General features: G+C 34.4%; 8 protein-coding genes across 12 annotated transcripts; 4 read left to right on the top strand and 4 right to left on the bottom strand.

Moving 5' to 3' along the window:
* Nucleotides 1-502: 502 nt before the first annotated feature.
* On the bottom strand, nt 503-2,002 carry LOC126756709 (guanine nucleotide-binding protein subunit gamma-1-like). The gene is made up of 2 exons (XM_050469966.1): nt 1,732-2,002; nt 503-1,668 (listed from the first exon to the last, which is right to left on the bottom strand). Exon 2 carries the CDS (start codon nt 1,362-1,364, stop codon nt 1,161-1,163), a length of 204 nt encoding a protein of 67 aa, XP_050325923.1. The 5' UTR covers nt 1,365-1,668; nt 1,732-2,002; the 3' UTR covers nt 503-1,160.
* A 98-nt stretch (nt 2,003-2,100) lies between these two features.
* LOC126756681 (T-complex protein 1 subunit theta) lies at nt 2,101-4,433 on the top strand. Its single transcript, XM_050469925.1, has 3 exons — nt 2,101-2,264; nt 2,478-3,508; nt 3,574-4,433. Exons 1-3 carry the CDS (start codon nt 2,205-2,207, stop codon nt 4,121-4,123), a joined length of 1,641 nt encoding a protein of 546 aa, XP_050325882.1. The 5' UTR covers nt 2,101-2,204; the 3' UTR covers nt 4,124-4,433.
* Nucleotides 4,434-4,696: 263 nt separating this feature from the next.
* On the bottom strand, nt 4,697-10,332 carry LOC126756708 (guanine nucleotide-binding protein subunit gamma-1). 4 transcript variants are annotated; one of them, XM_050469965.1, is made up of 2 exons: nt 10,228-10,332; nt 4,697-8,645 (listed from the first exon to the last, which is right to left on the bottom strand). In XM_050469965.1, the coding sequence occupies exon 2, from the start codon at nt 8,623-8,625 to the stop codon at nt 8,413-8,415; it is 213 nt and encodes a 70-aa protein (XP_050325922.1). In that variant the 5' UTR covers nt 8,626-8,645; nt 10,228-10,332; the 3' UTR covers nt 4,697-8,412. The 4 variants fall into 4 exon arrangements, with proteins under 4 accessions (XP_050325922.1, XP_050325919.1, XP_050325920.1 ...); XM_050469962.1 differs by having other exon boundaries at nt 10,149-10,268; XM_050469963.1 differs by having other exon boundaries at nt 4,697-8,861; nt 10,149-10,266.
* A 344-nt stretch (nt 10,333-10,676) lies between these two features.
* On the top strand, nt 10,677-13,066 carry LOC126756677 (GPI mannosyltransferase 4). Its single transcript, XM_050469920.1, has 2 exons — nt 10,677-10,937; nt 10,992-13,066. Exons 1-2 carry the CDS (start codon nt 10,769-10,771, stop codon nt 12,857-12,859), a joined length of 2,037 nt encoding a protein of 678 aa, XP_050325877.1. The 5' UTR covers nt 10,677-10,768; the 3' UTR covers nt 12,860-13,066.
* Nucleotides 13,067-13,520: 454 nt separating this feature from the next.
* Nucleotides 13,521-16,155, bottom strand: LOC126756678 (serendipity locus protein alpha). Of its 2 annotated transcripts, none has more exons than XM_050469921.1 (8): nt 15,956-16,153; nt 15,701-15,892; nt 15,429-15,644; nt 15,227-15,346; nt 14,842-15,172; nt 13,939-14,775; nt 13,770-13,871; nt 13,521-13,713 (listed from the first exon to the last, which is right to left on the bottom strand). In XM_050469921.1, exons 1-8 carry the CDS (start codon nt 16,058-16,060, stop codon nt 13,628-13,630), a joined length of 1,989 nt encoding a protein of 662 aa, XP_050325878.1. In that variant the 5' UTR covers nt 16,061-16,153; the 3' UTR covers nt 13,521-13,627. The 2 variants fall into 2 exon arrangements, 1 of the variants encoding a protein (XP_050325878.1); XR_007666624.1 differs by having other exon boundaries at nt 13,633-13,713; nt 13,935-14,775; nt 15,956-16,155.
* A 345-nt stretch (nt 16,156-16,500) lies between these two features.
* Nucleotides 16,501-20,331, top strand: LOC126756684 (stromal membrane-associated protein 1). The gene is made up of 2 exons (XM_050469926.1): nt 16,501-16,871; nt 17,894-20,331. Exons 1-2 carry the CDS (start codon nt 16,745-16,747, stop codon nt 19,372-19,374), a joined length of 1,608 nt encoding a protein of 535 aa, XP_050325883.1. The 5' UTR covers nt 16,501-16,744; the 3' UTR covers nt 19,375-20,331.
* Nucleotides 20,332-21,096: 765 nt separating this feature from the next.
* LOC126756692 (protein FAM8A1) lies at nt 21,097-22,617 on the top strand. Its single transcript, XM_050469936.1, has 2 exons — nt 21,097-21,463; nt 21,538-22,617. Exons 1-2 carry the CDS (start codon nt 21,266-21,268, stop codon nt 22,462-22,464), a joined length of 1,125 nt encoding a protein of 374 aa, XP_050325893.1. The 5' UTR covers nt 21,097-21,265; the 3' UTR covers nt 22,465-22,617.
* LOC126756699 (aminoacyl tRNA synthase complex-interacting multifunctional protein 1) lies at nt 22,494-23,730 on the bottom strand. The gene is made up of 2 exons (XM_050469946.1): nt 23,549-23,730; nt 22,494-23,486 (listed from the first exon to the last, which is right to left on the bottom strand). Exons 1-2 carry the CDS (start codon nt 23,699-23,701, stop codon nt 22,671-22,673), a joined length of 969 nt encoding a protein of 322 aa, XP_050325903.1. The 5' UTR covers nt 23,702-23,730; the 3' UTR covers nt 22,494-22,670.
* Between the last annotated feature and the right edge of the window lie 276 nt (nt 23,731-24,006).

Below are 24,006 nucleotides of genomic sequence, written 5' to 3' on the forward strand. Positions count from 1 at the left end.
GGTTGACGGAGTTTCGAGATGTAGAAGTTAAACATCAATGCACCCTGCGTAACCTCCAATTTAATTCTTCTCAATTAAGTTTCGTAAAAACAGTGCGGATGATAGAGCGATAGGACTCCCCACTGTTGGCGGATCTCCCAGGCTTCAGTAGTGCGAGCGCTTTTCCGATTTTCCGAACAGATTGGGAGCCATACTGCCTGTTTGAGCTCCTATGGATCGTACTACTCATTTATAGGAATCGCCGATACTATAACATATTGCTGCCATACAAACTGAACAATCGGGATCAAACTAACCGATCGGAACCAAGTTCTTCAAGGAGTCTGTAGGGTATTATAGCTTCGGTCCAACCGAATTAACGTTGTTTCCGGTTTTTTTACTATAAAATTGTTGCGTAGTTTTTAGAGCCACCCAGTTTGTCACTAGTCTTTAATGAAATCTTATATATGATGGAAAAATCTAAATATATTTCCCCAAAGTTGAATTAAGTACAAAAATCAAGTCTAATAATGATTATTTATATTTATTCATAGCAAGTTTATATATATATATATTCTTTTAATTAACTATTACATTTTAATTTTGTCATACTAATTTTTTTGTTGTTTTTTTTATGATTTAAATTTTTTTTATTATTTTTATTTTTACTATAAATTTATATATTTTTCTACATAATATTTATTTTATATTATACTATTTTAGTGCTCATATACTGTAAAATGCCGTTATTTTGTTTTGTTTTGGCTTTTTGGCAATTAGAGAGTATTCCCCACTGTTTTTTCACTTTAATTTGCTTTTTTTGTTTTGTTTATTTATTCCATTATTTTATTTGTTCTCTTAGTGCGTGTATACAATATAAACATTTATTTATGTCTGCGATTTATCGCTTCTACACATTCTACTTAGACAGCTCCTAGGTAATTGAGGTTGCTTATGAGACTTTTGTTTTCATTTAGAGTTGAGAGTGTGGCAATGGTTGCAATTAAACCAATTTAATTATAAATAAAATCATGTTTTAGGTATGTTTAGGTGTGTATAAATAAAATAATAAATAGTTAGCACTGTTGGAACAAGTTATATTGTTTTAAATTGTTTTAAACATATTAGAGAAGCGAAAAAAAATGCAACCATGTTTTGCCTACTCAAGGCAAGAAAAGTACTTACAAAATATTACACGAGTTCTTTTCGCGAAATGGATTCACTTTTTGGCTAGAGAATCCATTCAGCAGGCAATCCTCACTTTCATGCTCCAGCATGTATTTCATCATCAGCTGACATGCCTGTGACACCTGTATGCGCGGTACATTCGCCTCCCGTCGCAGCTGTTCGTTAATGATGCGCTGCTGTTGTAGGTTAGCAGCCATAATGTCCAGTACGGCAGTCTCGGCGAGCCCTATGGTGCTGACGCTGTTGAAGGACGAAGCTTGAAGGTATTTGATTGTAACTCGGTGATTTTATGCTTATGATTGGATTTTGTGACAGATACACGTGCGTCAAAAATCCGGATAAAAACGGGTGCGTATGTGTGTAGGTATGTGCAATTTGCAGTTGAATTTTCTCACCAGGTATCAACAAAAATATAGGATGAGGGTTGGGAGGTTATCAGCCGTGGGGTATGCTACTCTCTTCAACTTGATATGTTTATCTGGCACTAGTTTCGCATTTCATCTAGAAAATTATGTGTATGTTCAATGCAATTATACGCTCTGAATGATTATTTAGTTAACTTACAAGCAAAAAGGTTTGTAGTATTGTGAAGTATACGACGGCTGGTTTTGTTATGCTCACATATTGCGAGTACTGATAAGAAGATTCTAAAAATCAATATTTTCCACAACTCGCTAATATTTGGTAGAGGGTGCTATTATTGCTGTTAATTTTTAAATGGGCACAATATAACACTATATAAAGGTGATTTAATGGAATAGACGAAAATTATTACATTTATTCACACATTTATAATTTTATTTATTTGATTTAATTTTATTGAACTCTTGTTGTTAAATCATTATTAAATTATGGGGATAACTGAAAGTCCATCGAGAATATTCTTGCTTTTATTCACAATAGTATGTACGTCTATTTTGAACGTTCATTCTTGGCAGTCATCCGTCATTTGAGGCGTGTGTGAGGTTAAAATCGGCAATTTCTTTCATTCCGTTTATATCTAAGCATTGTGTTTCCCAAAAAATCTGTGAACAAAAATGGCTTTATCTGTACCAAAAGCACCAGGAGTAGCGCAAATGCTAAAGGATGGCGCACGGGTGAGTGAAATATGCCAATCAAGTAAATATTTTATACAAAATTGTGCCATACAAACTAAATAAACGCAAAAAAAGAAACAGCGTGCGGCGTTTTCAACACAGCTGGCTGCGCCTATACATTAGTCACCAAAGCGTGTGATTCCTATATTAAATATAAAATATGAACAAATTTTTATAACTCATGCTAATTATGGTATGTATTTGCTTTTATAGATGTATAGTGGTCTGGAGGAGGCCGTTTACCGTAATATCAGCGCCTGCAAAGAATTCGCGCAGACAATGCGTTCCGCTTATGGTCCCAATGGCATGAATAAAATGGTCATAAATCACATTGAAAAACAATTTGTAACAAGTGATGCTGGTACCATTATGCAGGAATTGGATGTGGAACATCCAGCTGCAAAACTTATGGTTATGGGCAGTCAAATGCAGGATGCTGAGGTTGGTGATGGTACCAATTTCGTTGTTATCTTTGCGGGCGCATTGCTCGAGGCTGCCGAGGAATTGTTACGCTTAGGTATCACTACTTCTGAAATTGCTGATGGTTATGAGAAAGCTTTAGAGAAGGCATTGGAAATTCTGCCTAAACTTGTTTGTCACGAGATCGAGGACTATCGTGATGTCAACAAAGTTACTGAGTGCCTTAAAGCCGCTATCATGTCAAAACAATACGGTCAAGAAGAATTTCTTACCGAATTGGTAGCAAAAGCATGTGTTGCCATATTGCCCAACGAAGGCACATTTAACGTAGATAATATACGTGTTTGTAAAATTCTGGGCAGCGGTTTGGGCAAATCCGAAGTTGTGCATGGCATGGTCTTTAAGCGTTTTGTTGAAGGTGATGTAACATCAGCAGAAAATGCTAAGGTAGCTGTATTCTCGTGTCCTATTGATATCATACAGACTGAAACAAAAGGAACTGTTTTGATCAAGTCTGCCGATGAGTTGATGAACTTTTCAGCTGGTGAAGAAAATCTTTTGGAGGCACAAATTAAAGCTTTAGCCGATGCTGGCATTAAAGTTGTTGTGTGCGGTGGCAAAGTGGGTGATATGGCATTACATTTCCTTAATAAATATAAACTTATGGCTGTGCGTTTGAACTCCAAATTTGATCTGCGCCGTCTTAGTCGTACAGTAAATGCAACTGTGTTGCCACGCATCACCACACCAACTAATGAAGAGTTGGGTTACTGCGACAAAGTGTGCGTTGAGGAGCTGGGTGGTACAACTGTGGTAGTTTTCAGGTAAATTAAACAGAAATTAAATTAAAAGAGAAAACATTAATATTTTTCATATCTTATAATTCCAGAAACACAGGAAAAGATGCACGCATTTCTACTGTTGTAATTCGCGGCGCCACCGATAATTTCATGGATGATATCGAGCGCGCAGTTGATGATGGTGTAAATAATTTCAAGTGTCTGACACGTGATGGACGTTATCTGCCTGGTGCCGGTGCTACTGAAATTGAATTAGCTTCACAATTGGCAGTCTACGCTGACACATTACCCGGTCTTGAGCAATATGCTGTCCGTAAATTCGCTACTGCTTTAGAGGTATTCCCCAAAGCTTTGGCTGAAAACAGCGGTGTGAACGGTACTGATGTTGTAAATGCATTGTACTTGGCACATAAAAAGTCAACCGGTCAAAATATTGGTTTCAACATTGAAACTGAGAAAGCAGACACAGTCGACGTGACCACAAAGCAAATCTTCGATCTATTTCAAGCGAAATACTGGGGTCTTAAATACGCCGTGGGTGCAGCTGCGACAATTCTGAAGGTTGACCAAATTATAATGGCAAAACGTGCGGGAGGACCAAAGCCACGACAGAATGCCGGCAGTGATGACGAAAGCTAGACTGTTATCGTTTAAAGTGGCGTTGGTTTATATTTGCATTAACTTCCTATGTATTACCACATTTCTCATTAAAAAGTAATTTACTAAGTTATCTGCTACTTACAAATATTTGACATAACGTATGTAATTTTATGAACAAAATAATACGATTTTTCGCAAATTGGTCAACCAAAATAAAATCTTAATTTAACACTATTCTTTTTTGAATGTATTATAAATAACAAAAACGTTTTGTGCAAGGAGCTTTGGATCAGCAATAAAGTTGGCAAAAGTTTTGGCGAAGTCAGACAAACTCTTGCAGAAAATCTAATCTTGGTTACTTTTGTTTTATTAAAGTATTCAAAAAGTATGTATGTAGAACTGCAAAGAAGCAAGGAATACACATTTTCCAGCCCGAATATTGAAGAGATTTTTTCAGCTATAAGGATCAGACACTGAATTGTCATTTGAACGAGACTCCAAAACTGCTTAGTCATCGCAAATTGCACGAGTATTGTTTACATTTTCCAGGTTTTACGTAAATAGAAATTATGAAAATACTCCCACTCTTCCATAAATCAGAAATAAATACACTTATTTATGGGTTCCACTAGGTAACACATCTAAATTTTATTTGAATCCAAGCAAACGAATATTCATTGATATTTTGTTGTGAATGTGGTGTTTCTGTTGCTATTGGAAATTCATTCAGTTATGTTACGAATTCCATCATTTTCAACGATTCAATATTAAGTAAATACAAGAAAGTGTTTTCTTATTTAATTTGTTGTTCGAATAAATATTGCGTTAATAATTTGAATATTTGATTTTTTTTTGTCTTTCCTGAAAAAAACAACTTGAAGAAATAATTTATGCAAGCTCTTAAAGAAGCTGAAATTTAAAATTCTTTGAAGAATAAAAATTCAATTCGAATAATACATGCATAAGCTTCTTTATATATATGTATATATGTGCAGACCTAAGTCAATTGCAATAATTATTTTATTATGTAGTGCTACGATATGGGCACTAAATTGTTTAAATTTAAATAAATTGTTATTAGTATTCTTTGGTGGTACTTTCTCTATTATAAATTTTGCGCATCAGGTTTTTATTTATTTGTATTTTTTTGTTATAATTAAATTGATAGTATATTTGTAATTTTTATAAGTTTTTCAACAAGTTGTATTAGATATATGTATCACCTTGTTTTAATATATAAGGATTGAATTGAAGGTCATACATTTATATGTTGCCCTATATAGTATTATTAATTAAATCATTTGTCTCCTTACGAATTAATATTTATTAATTGAAATATTACTGTATAAGTTACTTATCATTTTACGCATCAGGATGTTGTAACTATAAAACTTTGATATATTTTTATATATTTGTATTTTTAACTTAAACGAACGACGTTAATGACATTTAAAGGGATTTCCTGGCATTCACTTTCCTTAGCAATAAATGTCACTGCAGTTTGACAAATGTTGCCGTACCAACGCTAACGACAGTTGCATTCTTTTATACACTCGATTTGCATATTCTCAAGTTTGAGTTATTTTAATTGCACATCATTTCAGAGCATTAACAATTTTTTAGTTAATAAACAAATTTTAGAATTTAAATGTTGTAAAAATAAGAAACTTCATTGAAATAAAAATAAATATTAAATTAAATATATTGTGTATATAAACATTTCAAAATTTTTCGCGCTACTTTCTTATTAGCATTTGCACTTTTGACGCCTCCTAAACGGTTTTTCCTAACTAGATTCAGGTTAACCATAACCTATTCGTTGCTTTCGAAGAAATATCATCTAATTAGTTACAAACAACTATTCCTTGCTATCAATCGACAAATATACGTCGGAGAGTTTCTACTACCAAAGACACACACAAATGCTTTAAATAATGGAAGTTTGGGGATATAGATCGTTCAGTAAATGGAAATTTTAATTTCGAATTTTTTGTCACTTTTTGATTATACGCTATATTTGCGGAAGAAGTATTTGCGACTTTGGCAACAATTAACGGAAACACTTAACACATACACAAACTAACATTTTTACAACACATAATTTTATAAAAATATATAATATGTGTACCATTATTATTTTGTTAACTTAAGGTTGCATTGCTTTAAAAATTATATCACAAGTTTTCGTTTTATCCCCTACTTATTTAATTATTTAATTTCATAAAATATATTTATTTAATGTATATTTTTTGAACCTAAACAAGTAAAAACCGCTAGCTAAAGTAACGAACCCGAAAACTAAGTAAACAATGGCTTGACATTAAATGGTTGCATCCAGAACGATTTTTAATGGTATTTCTCCGGCAATACCCACCTTATAACATGCCCTTTGCCGACATGTTTTAAACATGCTTCAGTGATATTCAAACTGTGATCGTCTTTGATATCGTGTGAAAAGCAGTTGTTTTCGTTACAATTTCTTTTAATTTAATTTTTTTATTTGTACGCGTAAATTCCGCCCTTTTTGCATTGTTTTGCTCTTAAGAGTACAGTTTTTCGTGCACCCAACTCTTTGCAACTCTAGTTAATAGTAAAAGACTATACCGTTTATGAATTTGCGTAGGAAATCCGCTTTAAATGCGCTATATTTGTTGTCGCTCGTATTACTTATATTTTGTTTTTCGTGTGATGTTTACTTTATATTTGATTAATTTATTTAATAAAATTTTTGATATAGAATTTTTTTTTTTTTTTGATAATTTACTGAACTTTAGTTAAGTTTGAATAAAATATTAACTAACTTTTAAGCTTGATAAATATTTTGATAATAATACAATCAAATGTCCGCTAATATTACTAATTTCGTGTAATCATCATAAATATTATATATGTATGTATATGTCGCATAATTATGCTTTTGGTTTTATAAATCGCGTGCATAGTACGAATATATAGGCTGTAATTAATTAATTTGCCTTTCGTAAACTGTTTAACTGCTTGGATATCCGCGTTTTTTGGTTGAGTATACAACGTTTTTGTTTTTAATAACCGTTTATGTATCGTTAGTAAATTGCTTTGCTTTTTAGTGCGCAACCACAAAGAGCGCTTTAACAATAACTTAAGTGTTAATATATATTTTTTCCACTTCGTTTATATGTATATACTACTTGTTGCTAAGTGCCTCCGTGGTATAACTTCTATTTTATGTTGTTTAAATTTGTAATAAAATATTTGCTTTTGCTTTCCAACTTCATATTGAGTAAGGTTCACCTCACTCGTACTATTTCCCCCATTTCTCCCTAAAACCGCTCACATTTAGTACATAGATATGTGTGAGTCCAACCTAATAGTATTTGAATCGGTTTTAAGCGCTTACTAAAGTATTTGCTCATCGACAATGATACATTTGACGAATTTTCGTGTGTTTGAAAACAAAAAAATGTTTGTTGTTGGATATTTTGCCAATACATAGGTTAACTTTATTTGTTATATTTTCCTTTAGCATAGAGTATATGGTATATGTTTTTATAAATTAGTTTACACAGAAATATAAAGAATTATAATTTTTTTAATATTTTTATAATGTGTGCAATTGCACTTACTTTTGTATAAGTCTGTATCGTGTAAATGCGAGAGTGTGTAAGTGTGTTTTTTACAAGATAACATGGCTTTCGGGAATCTATGTGAACTATTACATCCTGTTTTAAGAACTTTTATGGTGGTTCTAATTCTTGGTGGTCTTTAAATTGCTAGTCAAAGATTTCTGTTTGCCACACGTTAGCTCTCGCGGCCTATAATCATATTAAATTTTTGGTTTACAAATTGTAGATAAATATATATTTGTGTATATAATATGTGTGAATGTGGTCAGAAAGATTAATGGTTTTTAGTATATAATTCACCATCAAATGCGTTTGTATGAGTAGACATCTGAATATGTATTTACTTGATTTAGTTATTTGAATTTCATCCTATTTTGGTTTAATATGTGTACTTAATTGTCCCATAGTACTTGAGATATTGTTCGTATTCAAATTGTACACGTTCATTGCCTCCCTCGCTGTCAAATTTGCATTTTCCGCTCGCTCTTCTTGGCCGCTACCCCATTCAACATGTTATTACATCTACAATACACACGCACACACGTCCACCCACGTTACAATACTTAATTTACTGCAAAACTGCAATTTCAAATTCGTAGAAAGTTGTTGTACATTCCGCCTAAACTTCGCACCAAACTTATCCACCGCTCCATTTATACTCCCCCACGTCATTATCGGCAATGTCAACGCGTTTTCTAGCTTTACATGATGATAGTTGTAAATAGTTTATAGCACGGTGCATGATGACTTCTCACGGAAGGGATTAACTTTCTGACTGGAGAATCCAGTCAAAAGATAATCCTCCTGTTCGTGCTCCGTAATATATTTGATCATCTGAGCGCAGGACTCAGTGACCGGCTGACGTGCGATGGACGCCTCGCGTCGCAATTGATCGACGACTATACGTTGCTGCTGCAGTGAGGATGACATTACGTCCATAACGGCTGTCTCGGATAGGCCTATGGTTGAAAATTCGCACAATATATGTCGTAAAGAATTTGCAAAGTTCTTTGTGTGATTTTAGTTATAAGTGTTGTTGATTTATACGTATGGCGAATGTAAAAAGTGCTTTTTGAATGTATGTGTTTTATAAAGGTGCTGGTAATAAAGTGAAATCTAACTATTTTTTGGTAATTTTTTGATGTGGAGATTGGTAGGGTTTTCTTGAAAAGCTGCTGCAAATATGTCAAAAAGAAAGAAAAAATGCAAAATACATTTGCACAATGAATTAAATTGATTTTTTTTTTTCAAATGTTTTAACGAGGTTTTAGTAGACACATTTAATTAATATTACTCAGGCAGCAGGAAAAACAATTAATAGGCTTAGAGGAAATTGGTTTTATCACAGGATAGAAACGAAAAATATGTTAAAAAAACGGATGTTATAGATGTGTAGAAATGATAGATTTATTGAAGTCTTAGAAAATTATCGATATCTGTATGGTTAAAATTACAGGCATCATGCATCTTGCAAGATTTTGTGTTAGTTACATTTAAATTATGTTATGGTACATAGTCCTAGAAGATATGCATACATTATATGTATGTTGTCGAAACTAAAGTTATTTGTAATTTTTGACACCCTCAGCTGTGTATTATTAACTATGGTTCAAAAATTAATATTAAAATCGGCAAATAAATATAATGCTTAAATCAATCGCGTAATGTATTATTCGGAAAAATTAGACTGTCAAGGCACACAATATAGATTTTTAACATACAATATTAATAACCATTTTTCCCAAAAAACGCATATGTACATATAGTATATTAACATCAAAGATTATACACATTTTTGTACATATGTATATACTATTGAAATACCATAAACACTAATAAATATAAAATGTGTGCATGAGTCAACTCAAGATATTTCCGGGAATGGATGTTTTTGCAGGATCTTTCGCGTACTTCTACTAAATTTCGTTTAATACAATATTATACTGCAAAAACAAAATTTTTTTTATTTATTTAGGCAAATATGACTTTTGGATAAAGTGAAAATATAAACTCATTTAATTTCCAAAAATAAAATCATCAAAATTGAATCCAAATTCCAAAAATCCCTTAATTTTAATTACTTTTTTCATTAAATCGATTAATCATTCACTTTTTTACAATATCCCTCAGAAAAGGGTGCAGCCAACCAAGCCCTATGTTGGGGGTGGCATTTGAAAATTGGCACTGTAGGTTGCAAATCAATTGCCCAACTATTAGTAACATTTATTTAAAAATAGTTTATTTTCTGTATTATGCGAACTTCGAAATTTTAGTTGTTTAATGATTTTTTCATGATTAACCACATCTATACACTCGTCTTTCTGTAGACTCCATTATGTATATATGTACATCCATTTTTTCATTACTCAAATACTGATTATATGCACACATTTTACTTATTTCACAACACAATTTTTTATTAGTAATAGTAAGTAAAGTAACTAAATTAATTAGTAATTTACCAGCTCCTTAGCAAAATTTATTTGACTGTATTTTTGCTGTACAAATGTAAAAGTAATAAAAAATTAAGACGATACACACCCTAGAAACGTTTGCCTTTGACAGCAATTCTTGCTAACTTCATTCTTTTTATGTATTTGGCATTTTGTTTTGCTCGCAGAAAGGGAAAGCAATATACGATTTTCTACTAAACAAAAGTGATAGCTTGAAGTATGTGTCAAACTGAGACAGATAAATTTTGCTTTGCATATGTCAAATGCTGTCCATGGTGGCCATTCACTTTCGGTGCAATTATGAGGGTCGAAATCGAAAACAATTTAGTTCGTAAAAATTGTAAGGATGTAGTATTTAAACAAATTCTATAGTAAAGGAAAATTAATATGGAACCTTAAATTTGTGTACATATAAAAAATGTGCGATATTTGATTTCTCATTTCCTTAAACCACTTATATTTTGTTTACACTATTGTGAATTGATCATATACATTTGCATTTAGGGGTTGTTTACAATCAGCTGTTTTATAACCCTTTTGTGCTCTTTTGTTGCTATCGTGTTCCAAAACAAATGCTAATTTTACCATGCAAATTGATGTAGCAAAATTTAATTAATTCATTAAAAGACATGAAATTAAAACGTTACATTAATCATTTGTGGTTGCGGCACCGCAATACAGATGAAAATTGGTATACGTATTTGTTTTTTGCGGTGCTTCGAGTTGTTCTCGTATTTATACCCCAAAAGGGCTATGTACATCCTGATGAGTTTTTTCAATCCGTGGAAGTGATGACTGGTAAGCACGAATACAATATTTTCAAGAAAAATTCAAACATAATTTCTTTATTAGGTGATCATTTCCAATTAGAGCACGTACGCACTTGGGAATTTAACAATACTATGCCGGTACGTAGTATAACGTTGCAGTTTGTACTTTTGCGAGTTCCCTGGAGTTTTCTTGAATTCGTCGCTTTATACATGCGCCACTATTGGGATATAGAATTATTACAAAGTTACACTTACTTAGTTTTCCCACGTTTCATAATGTGTGCGCTGTCTTTTATCAACGATTGGAGCATGTACCGCATATGTCGTTTATTCAGCTTAAACTACGAAATACGTCTGCTGGCGCTTGGCAGTTCTTGGGTTATGTTAGTTTTCAGTACACGCACGTTTTCCAATACCATAGAATTGGCTTTATGCTCACTATTGCTCGCATTTGTGGCCGAATGCATGATAAAAACAAATACTATTATTTACAAGAAAGAAATGCTGGAAGAACGTTACGACAATGCGAAATCTATAAGCGAACGTGTAAGAATGTGGCGACTGTGTAAATCGTTACCAGCACACAACTACTCTCACACATTGCTTGTGGCCAGCATTTGTGTTGCAGGTGTCTTCAATAGGCCTACATTTATAGTTTTTGGTGCACCGATGGTATTTTATTGGATGCTTCGTGGCATGGGTACGAAAACGATAACTTTTCGCGATTTCAATTTACGTATGCTGCTGTTCTGCCTAAGCGCTCTACCGGCACTTGTAATCTTTATAATTTGCGATTCATTTTATTACAAATACTTAACGGTTGGTGAGCTGCAAATGTTGCAATTGAGCATTAACAATTTCGTCAGTACACCTTGGAACTTTATTAAATACAATTTGGATGCAAAAAACACCGCCGAGCATGGCATACACCCGAAATATGTACACTTTTTGGTTAATATACCACTGCTGTACAACGTACTCGGGATTGTGACTATTGTATCGTTTGCGTATCTTTTAATTCGTTTTCTGCGCGCTGAGTACCAGGGTTTGCCGCGTGCGCAGAGCATTATTAGTTTGATGACTAGCGCAATATTTGTGCCACTGTTTTCTTTATCACTTATCAATCATCAGGAGCCACGTTTTCTTTTGCCACTACTTTTTCCTATCGTCCTGTTACACGCGCCCAAACTTTACCATGGTCTATGTCCAAACTACCCTTTCAAGGAGGAACATCCGTTACTGCGCAAAATTTACAATATGCTGCTTTGTCCTCAAGCATCGGCACGGCCATTAATGAAAACCTGGTACATGTGCAATATCGGGCTTGCCATCTTCTTTGGTTTCCTCCATCAAGCCGGTATATTTCCACTCACACAACATTTTGAGACAGTCATGCAAACCAAATCACCCGCGCAGCATATACATCTCGTTACTTCGCACATCTATAATATACCAATGACTTTTATCAATATTCCTAGCGCACAAATGCTGCATTTAAACCGCGAAACTGGGCGGCGTTACCGGCGGCACAAGGATTTCTACATCTACGAATATGGTAGTCTTGACATGCCACATCTGCTGGGAAAAATTAAGCTTATCCTGTCATATTGCGAAAACAAATACGTGACAAAACAACAGCAGTACGGCCTCTATTTAGCTTTGCCCGCCTCACTAAGTGACAGCATGCTCGCAGAATTGCAAACGCTTGGCGCTACCACAAATATTCGCACTCAACTAAAACAAATTTTCTATCCACATATATCGACAGAGGCATTGCCACGCTTTCATATAAAACAACATTCCTCTAAAGCGACTGCAGACTCCATGTTAAGTTATAGTTATGTGAGTGAAAAGTTGTTATCCTTCGTTCGCGAATTCGGTTTAGCGCTCTACGAGGTGCAATCTGCACGCAATAGTCAGCAGGTTAAGCTGCACACCGTTAAGATGTAGAAACGGAAAATTTAAGTGCTTTGAACAAAAAACGCGTCAAAATCATTAATTTAACTAATATATGCTTACTGAAAGACACTCATTCTAGTCATGAACTGCGAGTATGTTCATATGTACAGGCGTATGAATGTATTGCTTAGATTAACATTACACTGTATTATTTGTAAAGTATTTTTCTTAATAAAATAAATATATGTATATAAAAAACGCTTTGACAGTTTGACAATCACTAGGGAATTCACTTCCATTTCTAATGGAATTTCCGCTATTCTCATTCCAGGGTTCGGTATATTTACAGTTATTTGAAAGCTTGCTTCATGTTCTATAAACGCGTTTTTTATTCGAATTATGTAACGAAAATACAAAATACGAATGCTAATGTATCAAATAATAAAAATTAATGCAAACGCATATACAAGTTTTTGAGCTTATGAGAAGAGTTGTATAAATCTTACGAAAGAAACTGTTAAAAAAGATCACAATACAATACTTATTGTTGTTGATAATATTAACGAGGACGCCTCTGAACAATAATAGATGTTTAAAATAAAAATTAAAAATAAAGTAAATAAGTAAAAATTATGAACGAAAACAGAATATATAAATAGTACTTGATAATATAAATAAGCTATGGTAGATAGATAGATTTAAGATTGCATATACGCCGCAAAACACTTACAATTAAAATATTATCTTTCATAGATAACACTACTTTTGCCGTGAACACATTTTCTTTTACAGAAAATATTATATAGCAAATAGAACTTTTTATTCCATTATCGAGGTGTTCAGTAAATGTTCTTCTTTAGCGCTCGGGCTGTTACCAGATATCTCCGACAATTGATCTAGTATTTCTATAGAAACAAAATTTTAAATGCATTCATTTGTGTAAATTGCGTACTTTTCATACCCGAAATTTGCAAACTGGCCGAGTTTTGCAAATAGAAATTACAAACTTTCTGTGTCTCTGCGGATTTTTGACGCTTAAACATCACTGTACGCAAACTTTCTTCTGGAAAATAGTAATCAGATAAACACATTATTATTTCTAAAAGAAATCATTTATGAAAAATACCTACTCCTACGCATACTGCTGCCGGCGCCACTACAGCCAGCGCTACTTCTGCGACACGGCCTGAATTGACTTTGCCCGTCATCGTTTAATTTTGTGTGCGATAACGGTTTATCATTTTCAAATAATGGACATTTAGAGTAATTACCACGCATGGAATCGGTTGCCGCACGCCTACGTGGTGTAAATTCATCGGTTTCATTGCGATACAATATGCTGCAAATGCTCGGTTCTATACTATCTAGTATATACTGCGATGCATTCAAGTCAATTGTTTGTGTACCAGTGGCAGTGCTTTGAATAACTGTTGGATTTTCGTCAACTTTTTTAGCTGACACATTTTCGGTGGGCTCAAGCGCATCAACGAAACGACGCAAAATAGCACGCAATATTTTAAAACGTTTCATTATACGCACGTGATTCACCTGATCGGCACATACTAAAATAGCACGACATTCATTTAACATTAACTTGAATTTCTGAAAAAGTTCTAGTGCGTTATTTTTGAATTTTGGAGAGTGTTGCAGTTCTTTTTTGTTGGCAGGATATTGAAAATATTGCAAGAGAAATTCGCCCATTTGCACCAAGTCATCCAACTTTGATTTGTTAAATTGTTTTTCTGTCTCAGCAAGGCATGAGTTAAATAACTCATAAAAGCATCTGGTGATCGGTTGCGCATCGACAATTTCATATAAAACTGTTTTGAACTTATTTATTTCCTCGTAAAAATGTTGCTCTAGTATTTCAGTATGCATATCGGTGCCATTATATGCTTGCAATGAGGGTATAATGCATGAATCCAGTGCTTCCAGCGATGCCATACAACTGCGCACCAATGTTTTTACTGTAATTTGGAATGATTAATTTATATGAAATACCTGTTTATACATATCTATGGTAAGCACTTTACATTTGGGCTTTAAGCAGTCACTAGCAGCAAAGAGTCCAATTTGTGCCAATCTATCTAAATTTACATCAAAATCGGCTATAAATTCGTCTAACTCGGTGTCGTCTACTCGTGTTTTACGCATCTTAGCGCGCAGTTTATCCAATGAAAACTTTTCTAAATCTGCGAAACAAAGAAATATCAAACGCAACACAGTGCCATCAATGTACTGATGCAATTGTGTTAATGAGGTTCCCAGTGCGATAGCCTTTATTCTGCGATGCCAATTATTTGTGCGAATGAGTTTCAAATTGTTTCCACATTCGTGTTGAAATGCTGTGCATTCTCGCAAGACCTATACAATAAATCAGTAATTCAACCATTTGTATTTATAATAAGCACGATTTACCTTTTGACATAATGCGCTTATTGCTGTTTTATCCTGAATCAATGCCACATTTGCTAGCGCAAGTGCATGGCTGATCAGTAAACGCACGGCCTGGTAAACGTCTTTACTGGTCTCTAGTGCCTAATTTATATGAGAAATTATACAAATTATGAACCATACAATTAAAAATCTTATTAATTATTTCTAATATATAAAAACTTACATCTTCAAGTTGATTTAATTCATCGGTGTCAGTATTCATATCTTCCTGATACGTACTAAACTCTTTTATGTGATCCATTGCTATATCTAACAAGGTGATAAATCCATAGCCAGACATATGCGATTTATTTTCGGTAGTAATGGATAAATTACTAAAACTTGTTTCTAATTTATCGAAGCACAACATTATGCGATCAATAAAATGTTTTCTAGAATTCTGTTTGGAGATTAGATAATTGTAATTAAAAGCATTACTGGATACTTTACACATACGGGTATGGCATTGCGAGCAGTATCCTCCGCTCGTAGAATTCGTTCCAGATATTTTGTACACAAGCAAACTTGAGCCAAGCAAAGAAAAATGTTATCCATTATTTCATTTCCTTCATTATCATCTTCTTTTATTTCGCTGGCGATAAATTTATGCAAGTGGTTGGCAAAAATGTAAAAATCACCACAGAAATTCTGCAGAAGATGTAATGAACATAATACATATGTAATTCAAGCATTTGCATTCGTATTTCTTACATTTAACCACTCTATGCGGGTGCTCATTTCGCTGGACCCTAAAGATATTATTTCTCTACATTTTGTTAATTGGGTTCTCAGCACTTGTAGTTCTACCGATGTCATAATAAAATTTATAATCGGTTTTTAGTTGTAAAATATTTTCCTGATATAATTAGATTTTTATCAAAGTTCCGTTGACTATTCAAAACTGAATTTGTTTTTTATCTTTTTCGCATAAAAAATAAAGTCACAATTGGTTAAAGTCTACTACAATTCACAAATGCACGAGATTAGGCGAAGCTTTCTCATATATAAAATCAGTTGTAAAATAATTTATTATATTTCGAAGTTATCACAACAGACTTTTATATGATAAGATTTGGTATATATTTATAATAGTTTGATATAAAAATATTCGAACATGTTAATTGTTCGTATCAAATATTATTTTTTCTGTATGATTTTGAATACATAGAATGTTTTCGCCCTACTGACGTTTATGATTTTGTCTTCTGGCATTGACAATCAACTTTTCGCTCAATTTCGCCGTCATTCGACGTTTTTCTTTCGGTAATGTCATAGAAAAATATTTTTTATTTTTTGATTGGCACAGGAGTTATTTCAATTGCAGCATATTCCAAATCTACTCGAAATTGTTATTTTATTGAATTATTTGCTAATATATAAATAAATGCAGCAAACATAATAGTGCAAATTAAAGTGAAAAGTGTAGTACAAGTGGTCATATTGATCGTCTAAGAAACAAGACCTTTTACAAGTGTGCGTTCAACATAGTGAAGTGGAAAAATGAGTTCAACTGCTAGCCGGAAGGAAAATGAAAGGACAAAATTAATACAGGAAAAATGCCAAACTCTGCTGACTCAGATGCTTCGCGATGAGGACAATAAATATTGCGTTGATTGTGATGCAAAAGGTAAGAATTGTGTATTAAAATATAGTTAGGGCACTCAGGGGGGACAATACCATGTCATAGTAGGATACCAACAAGCAAAACCAAAAAATCGACAGTAACCACCCAAAATATGCCAATCCTTAAATTTTAATGCCAGGTAAGGTGGGTGCAGTCACTAACATTTTTTGTCGGTGATATTGTCAATGTTTTCATTTTAATAATTATTTGGCAGCAATGCAATGTTAGACGATTTTTACTGAATAAAAAATTATTCATAAGATACGTGACGACCAAATTTAGAGCTATTTCAAATTGAGATTGAATAATACAAAGCTTGCAGTAAAAAATATATTCCATAGTTGCAATGTGCGAACCCCTTACGTTTCCTAATACCGCTGTCACTGATATTCATATCGTTGTTGGATTAATGTTGATGGGTTACGTGTCTATGAGTGTAACAGTAAATTTAATGTGTTAATTTTTCTCGCATATAAATTCTCTGTCAGATTTTCTATTGACAGGAGGAAAAAGTGTCTTTAAAAGGCGATATAACAGTTTCTGCCTTAACAATTTTTTCTATAACCATTTCACATTATCAGTTAAAAACTGCTAAAAATCAATACAAGCAAAATAAGCTCGTTTTTATAAAAAATATTTTTTTAAATAAAAGTATTTTGTTCTGATAAGTATTTTTCTTTCGAAGTACAGGTCCTTTCTTCTTTAATAGCAACCAATATTTAATCAAAATTACTTTACATACATAGCTAGTTATGAGTCAGAGCTTAAATATCTATTTATTGACTAAATGTGAAGATCACAAGGGAATATGAGCGCGAGAGAATACGAGTAACATTTCGATAAAGCATCTCTTACAATTTTATTAAAAAAAACTCGATGCACTAACCACGCAAACAGTTTGTTGTTGTCAAGCACTGTTAAACTGATAAGCAATTTGTGGTGTTAACGTTTTGTGATATATGTACATACATATAAAGCAGTATTGCTAATAATTATTTTATCAATAATAATTTCTACATTTTTAGGTCCGCGCTGGGCATCATGGAATCTGGGCGTATTCTTGTGCATACGCTGCGCCGGTATACATCGCAATCTTGGCGTACACATATCACGTGTTAAGTCGGTTAACTTAGACACCTGGACACCAGAGCAGGTGATTTCATTGCAACAGATGGGCAACTCGCGTGCGCGTGCCGTGTATGAAGCACAGCTGCCAGATGGTTTTCGTCGGCCTCAGACCGATACAGCGTTGGAGTCTTTCATACGTGCTAAATATGAACATAAAAAGTATTTGGCACGAGAATGGGTACCACCATCGCCGCCTAAAGTAGACTGGGCAAAGGAAATCGATGAAGAATTAGAGCGGCAAAAACGTAAGAAAAAAGCAGCTCAAGCTTGCACTTCAATGGGATTGAGTGTGATGAGTGCCATTGGTGCCGGCGGTGATAAGAAAAGCAGTACATCTTCAGCGTCTATATCTAAATCGACGCCACTACCAGCACCGTTGCCAAAACCGAAGGCCGGACAAGTTGGAAGTGGTTGTAGCCCTAAAACTCAGCGTATTACAGTGAACTCCAATATCGGCGAAGGCAATCAGAGCAGTGATCTGCTCGGTCTCTCCTCACCCACAAAACCCGTCCAGAATAGTATGGGTAATAGCACAGGACAAGATTTGCAAAATGATAGCTTCACTGGTTTCCTTAGTGCAACACCATCCGCAGCGCCACCTACAGATCAAAGTAAAGCCGCGGAATCGAATGGACAAAATACCATACAAAACTCGCTCGCAAAGGAGGAGGAAGACTTCTTCAATCAGGGATCTCTAAGTGGTGGCGAAAAAGATAAATCAGGGAAACTAACGAAAGATAGTATTTTAGCATTGTACGGTACGGCACCAACCAACAACGTAGCCTCCCACAATCCGCACAGCGGTCAAATGCCTTTTGCCCAACCACAACCCATGTTTGCGGCAACTGGGGCCTATTCAGGTGGCTTAGCTCCCGGCGGCTATATGAGCGGTGGTGGTGCACCACATCCCCAGCAACATCAATTCATGACGCCGCCAAATTCCACCAGCATGTATAACGCTCCCGTTATGACGGCTCCTACTGCATTCACCGCACCCGGAATGCATATGGGTGGCGCCGGCGCAACTGGTGGTTTCGGTGCACAGTTTCCGGGAACGACTAGTACTGGCGTGTATACACAGCAACATATGTCCAGTCTTGGAAATATGATGACTAACAATGGGCAGCCGGTTAGCAATTTAAATCTTATGCACACGAATCAGAATCTACTGAGCGGAATGTCTATGATGGGCATGGGCGCAACTACGACGGGAATGATGCAACAGCCACCAATGAGTATGAATATGCCAATGGGGAATATGCAGATGTCTAGCGCGTTTCAAACAGCACCCACAGCTGGGCCTGGTGCTACGTCCACCAATACACACGGTCTAAACCAGCAATTCAGCAACTTAAATATCGGTAATGTGTGGCAGTGAGCGGACGGTTATTTGCGGGTTGGTAATCTGTAACGCCTGCGTGGTATGTCGTCAAAACTCAACTTGCCTTGTTCAATATTTCGCAATCGTAAACGCCGTCAACGGTGTGTTTTCGTGTTAAGTGTACATCAAAATGAGGAAAATATGCTTAGTGATTATATTTTTCAAAATATTTAAAATATATATTTAATATTCCTTTAATGATTCGATAAACAAATTAATATAGATATGGAAAATATGTTTTCTAAAATTTGCCACAATTTAAGATGCTTGTTAATTTCCAAAGTCGTTTTTTTGTAATAACGCACTAAATTTCCTAACTTGCATGTAACAAGAAAACACGACGAAATTATAAATTTTTTGTTTAGAAGAAAAAATCACGTATAACATTAACTTTCAAAATTGCAGATTTTGCAATTTTCATAATATATGTCCAGTTCATCATAGTGCTCGAAATTATTTATTATTTCGTTCCTAAGTGTGTATCAAATGTCAATGTCTAAAGGATGCAGTACTTAACGTACCACACAGTATAAATCTATGAAACATGAATGTATAAAAACTTCAGCCAGCCGTCTGTTATAAATAATAAAAATGTTAGCATAACGGGTTAAGTACGTGTGCTAGCAAAATTGAGGGAAAATAATATACAACTTTTTAAATGCAATATATAAATACTTTATTTTTAAACAACGTAATGATTCCTTATTTTTTTTATAAACATTCATTTTTTTCATGGCTTAACAATCCTCGATCAGCTGTATTACTTAAATCGAAATATTGAAAACTGAGATGATGTAAAAAATATGCTTATATATGTATATATATTAAAGCTAAGATCAGTATGTATGATGTGGAGGATGTTTCCTTCCAAAGCTAAATCGAAATTTGATTGTAGACCGCAACTTAAATGATACTTTTAATAAAAAAATTAATTTCCACATTTCTTTAAATACACGACCATAATTGTAAGTTTATTACGATGTTTAATTGAAACTATGAATATCAATAAAAACAATAAATAAAAAAACAAAAAAAAAACAAGTCGACAATTAATAATAATGCTCCTTTTAAAAAAGGAGATTCGCTAATTGTGGCGAGTTGACAGTCTTTGGGTGGATAAAAATCAGTAGGATAGGACTATATGCTTGGTCAACCTTATCTTTTAATTTGTGATAAGAGCCTTGGCGCTAATAGAACAAACTGTAGGAAATCGGAAGATTGCTCGGGAGGAAAGAACTTTCAGGACACAAAAGATGGCAGTTTCATTCAAAATTTTACATGCGCAATTTTTTATTGCAACGAGAAAATCTTTAATTAATTATTCTATTTGCAAATATATTCAAATCAGGATACGAATATATGTATATGCAAGTTATTTGTATAAATAATTGAACATATTCATATTATAAATAATTTCATTGGAAAAAAGTTGTCTGCAATTTTCCAATTGATAGTATTCTTATTGGAATTTGATGCGAGCAAAACGAAGAATTAGAAAAATTGTGTTTCCCATTTGACCAAATGCTGTTAATACTTGTAAAAACAAGTTGAGGAAATTATAAAAAAAATTAACGAAATCTACCCCCAGCAGCACAAATTGATAATCTTTATTTCGATTTGTAGTTGTTTGTTTTCCTTACTCCCTTGTAAATAAATATGAATTTTGACATTATTGTGAATAGGTCAGTACAGTCAGCTGATGAAAATACATACATACATATATAGTATACAAAGGTAGCACTGCGCAATGTCGGTTAAATAATTAAAATTAATGTCGTGTCCATATTGGTGAAAAAAAACAACAAAGCGAACAACTATACATATGCAGATATTAAAAATAAAAACACCTATTAATGAGTTTGTTTTGAAATTTAAACAATAATTGAAAATGGCATCCATAGATAAGGAAAACGACATTAAAAATGAAAAAAAGTGTGAGGATGCCACCACACCGCCAGTTGGATCAGAAGCCAAACAGCTGGAAGCTGAAAAGGAGAAACTGTTCGCATCTGCACCATCAGCAGAAAGTGATATTGGACGTGAAATGACTACAAAGGAGGCGTATTTTGCCAGTCTAAACGAATGGGTTTGTGTTGCGCTTTTAAACTGACATGGTTCTCCTAATATTGAGTGAGTCGTTTGGTTGCAATTTCGTTTCAGGTGAAACATGCTAATATCTCGCAAAATGCCATGGCTCTTTTTCCTTTGTATTTAATACATAGCTATCCGCAAATGTTTCAAAACCTTATAAATAATCCTTTGGCTGGTTTAGGCGGTACAATACCACCAATAAATACTCAAGCGGTGCCACCTACTCCGAATTTAAACGCTGTCGATGCCAACGGTATTGGTGAACGTGGACGCGTCTTGTTCCAGTATCGCATATTAAGTGATCAACTACAAAGTGAACTTATTCATCGTACAGGTGGCTACGAGTATGTTATTGCACCCTTCTGGAAGCGTGTGGTTGCTGAAATCATCGATATGGTTATATTACTGTTGTTGAAGATTGTGGTAACGTTTACAGTTATGAATTTATTTGATTTGGATTTGGGATTTGATCTTGACAAGGAAGTGTTGCGAAAAGCCATTGAAGATGATGATTACGTTAATTTTTTGGCGGTATCTATGGACTTTCTAGCGTTTTCTTCAGATCTTTTAATGCTTGAGCTATTAACCAAAATAATAGTTTGTTTCTACGAGGCCATATGGACAGCTGCTTATAACGGCGCTACCCCAGGTAAAGCGGCTATGAAAATACGCATACAATATGTAGAGGCGATTTATCCATTACCGCCTCCAGTTGATATGCAACCACAGCCACCACCATTTGCCAGACAGTTTCAGGGTTTTCAAGCCCAACGGATGTCAATCAATGCACTTATATATCCAAATGAAGTGCCAACATTCCAACGTGCTTTTATGCGTGCCGTATCAAAGAATTTAATAATGACCCTATTTTTTCCAATGTGTTTTATAATGATTTTCTTTAAAAATAATCGAACCGCTTATGATATAGCAACTAAAACGATTGTTGTTGAAGCGAATCCAAACCCAACGCTTCGACAGCCACCACCACAACAATAGGATCTATATAAATCAAAGTATGGGGGATGTTTGGTTACTTTCGCATTTTGTTATTTTTTATTATTGCTTGTTCTTTAAACTTTTTTAAGAATTTCCATATCTGAAATTTATTAACAATTTATGAAAATAAATATTTAAACATTATCAAAAACATGCTAAGCAATTTCACTTTAAAAGGAAACTTCTTTTTAAGGATGGCTTCATATTTACTTCACATTCACATTCTTCAGAGTTTGTGCGACAACATTTCCTTTGCCGGGTACATGCAAGGCCGCACCTTTATAGCAGGCCACCAATTCGTCATTCGTTTTTAAATCAGGTGCACAAGTCTCAAATATTTTCTTCTTGGGATTAAGTTGGGCATCTGGTTGGCGAGTGTAACCTTCACAATGCACTAAGTCACCAGGTACAGCACCTGATGGGGGACTGAGAACTTCCACCTTATCAGGTGTGGAAGCACACATGACCATCGCTTCGGATGTTACACCGCGCATTTTGGCTGGTTTCAAATTACATAGCACAACTACTAGACGGTTTTGCATTTCTTCTAAGGGCACAAATTTAACCAAACCAGATACCACAGTTCGTGGCTGCGGTTCTCCACAGTCGATCTTTTCCAAATATAAACTGTCTGCATCTGGATGACGACCCACTTCAATTATTTTGCCGACACGCATATCAAGGCGTCCAACATCAACCGGAAGTTCCGCAGGAGCATTTGCATTGGTATTTGTATTGACCTTTTCCTTTTTCGGTTTCTTTTCCTTCACTTGCTTTTTATCGGCTGACTCAACTTCTGTCTGAGGTACGGTAGCACTTTTAAGATTTACTTCAACTGGAGTGCTTGGCGCTTCAGTGGAAAAACTACGCGTATTTGGTAATGCAATTTGCTTTTTACCATGGCTGAGTTCTAGTGCTATGAGTTGCTGCTTCGCTATCTCAACTTGTTGCTTTAACAAAGCGTTTTCTTTGCTTAATTGTTGTTTTTTACGCGCAAGAAGCTCTCCACGCATCACAGTCAACTAAAACATAAAAATGCATGTAAAAGTTTTGGTGTAGTGAATTCTTATTAAAAGATTTGTACCTCCGATGAGATGGACGAAATGATTTGCGCATTGCGTTTATTGTTGGCAATAATCTCCTCCATTGCAGGTATTTTTAAAAGTTGAGTTTTAAGATGCAATGATGTGGTTACGATTCTACCAGCTCCACGGCCAAAAATGCGGTATAATGACATGGCTAAGCTAAGCTATTGTGAATGGCATTTTTCGGCCATATGATCAGAAACAGTGAAAATTTATAAATACATATATACATATGTATATACACTTCTCACTATTTATGTTCCTAAAGGTATTTGAATATTTTATGATCGTTTCTGAACAAGCATTTAAAATCATTATAAAAATATTTGTTTCCATTCTCACTTTTCGCGGATTTTGGGCTCGGTTACTGCTGGTAGCATTGATTTTCTTAACCAGCTGTTGCGAGCACGATTGAATTATGGTTGCAAGCTTCGCTCATCTAGCATTGTTGCCATTT

This window comes from Bactrocera neohumeralis, chromosome 4, assembly GCF_024586455.1.
Source record: "Bactrocera neohumeralis isolate Rockhampton chromosome 4, APGP_CSIRO_Bneo_wtdbg2-racon-allhic-juicebox.fasta_v2, whole genome shotgun sequence".
NCBI classification, from domain to species: domain Eukaryota; kingdom Metazoa; phylum Arthropoda; class Insecta; order Diptera; family Tephritidae; genus Bactrocera; species Bactrocera neohumeralis.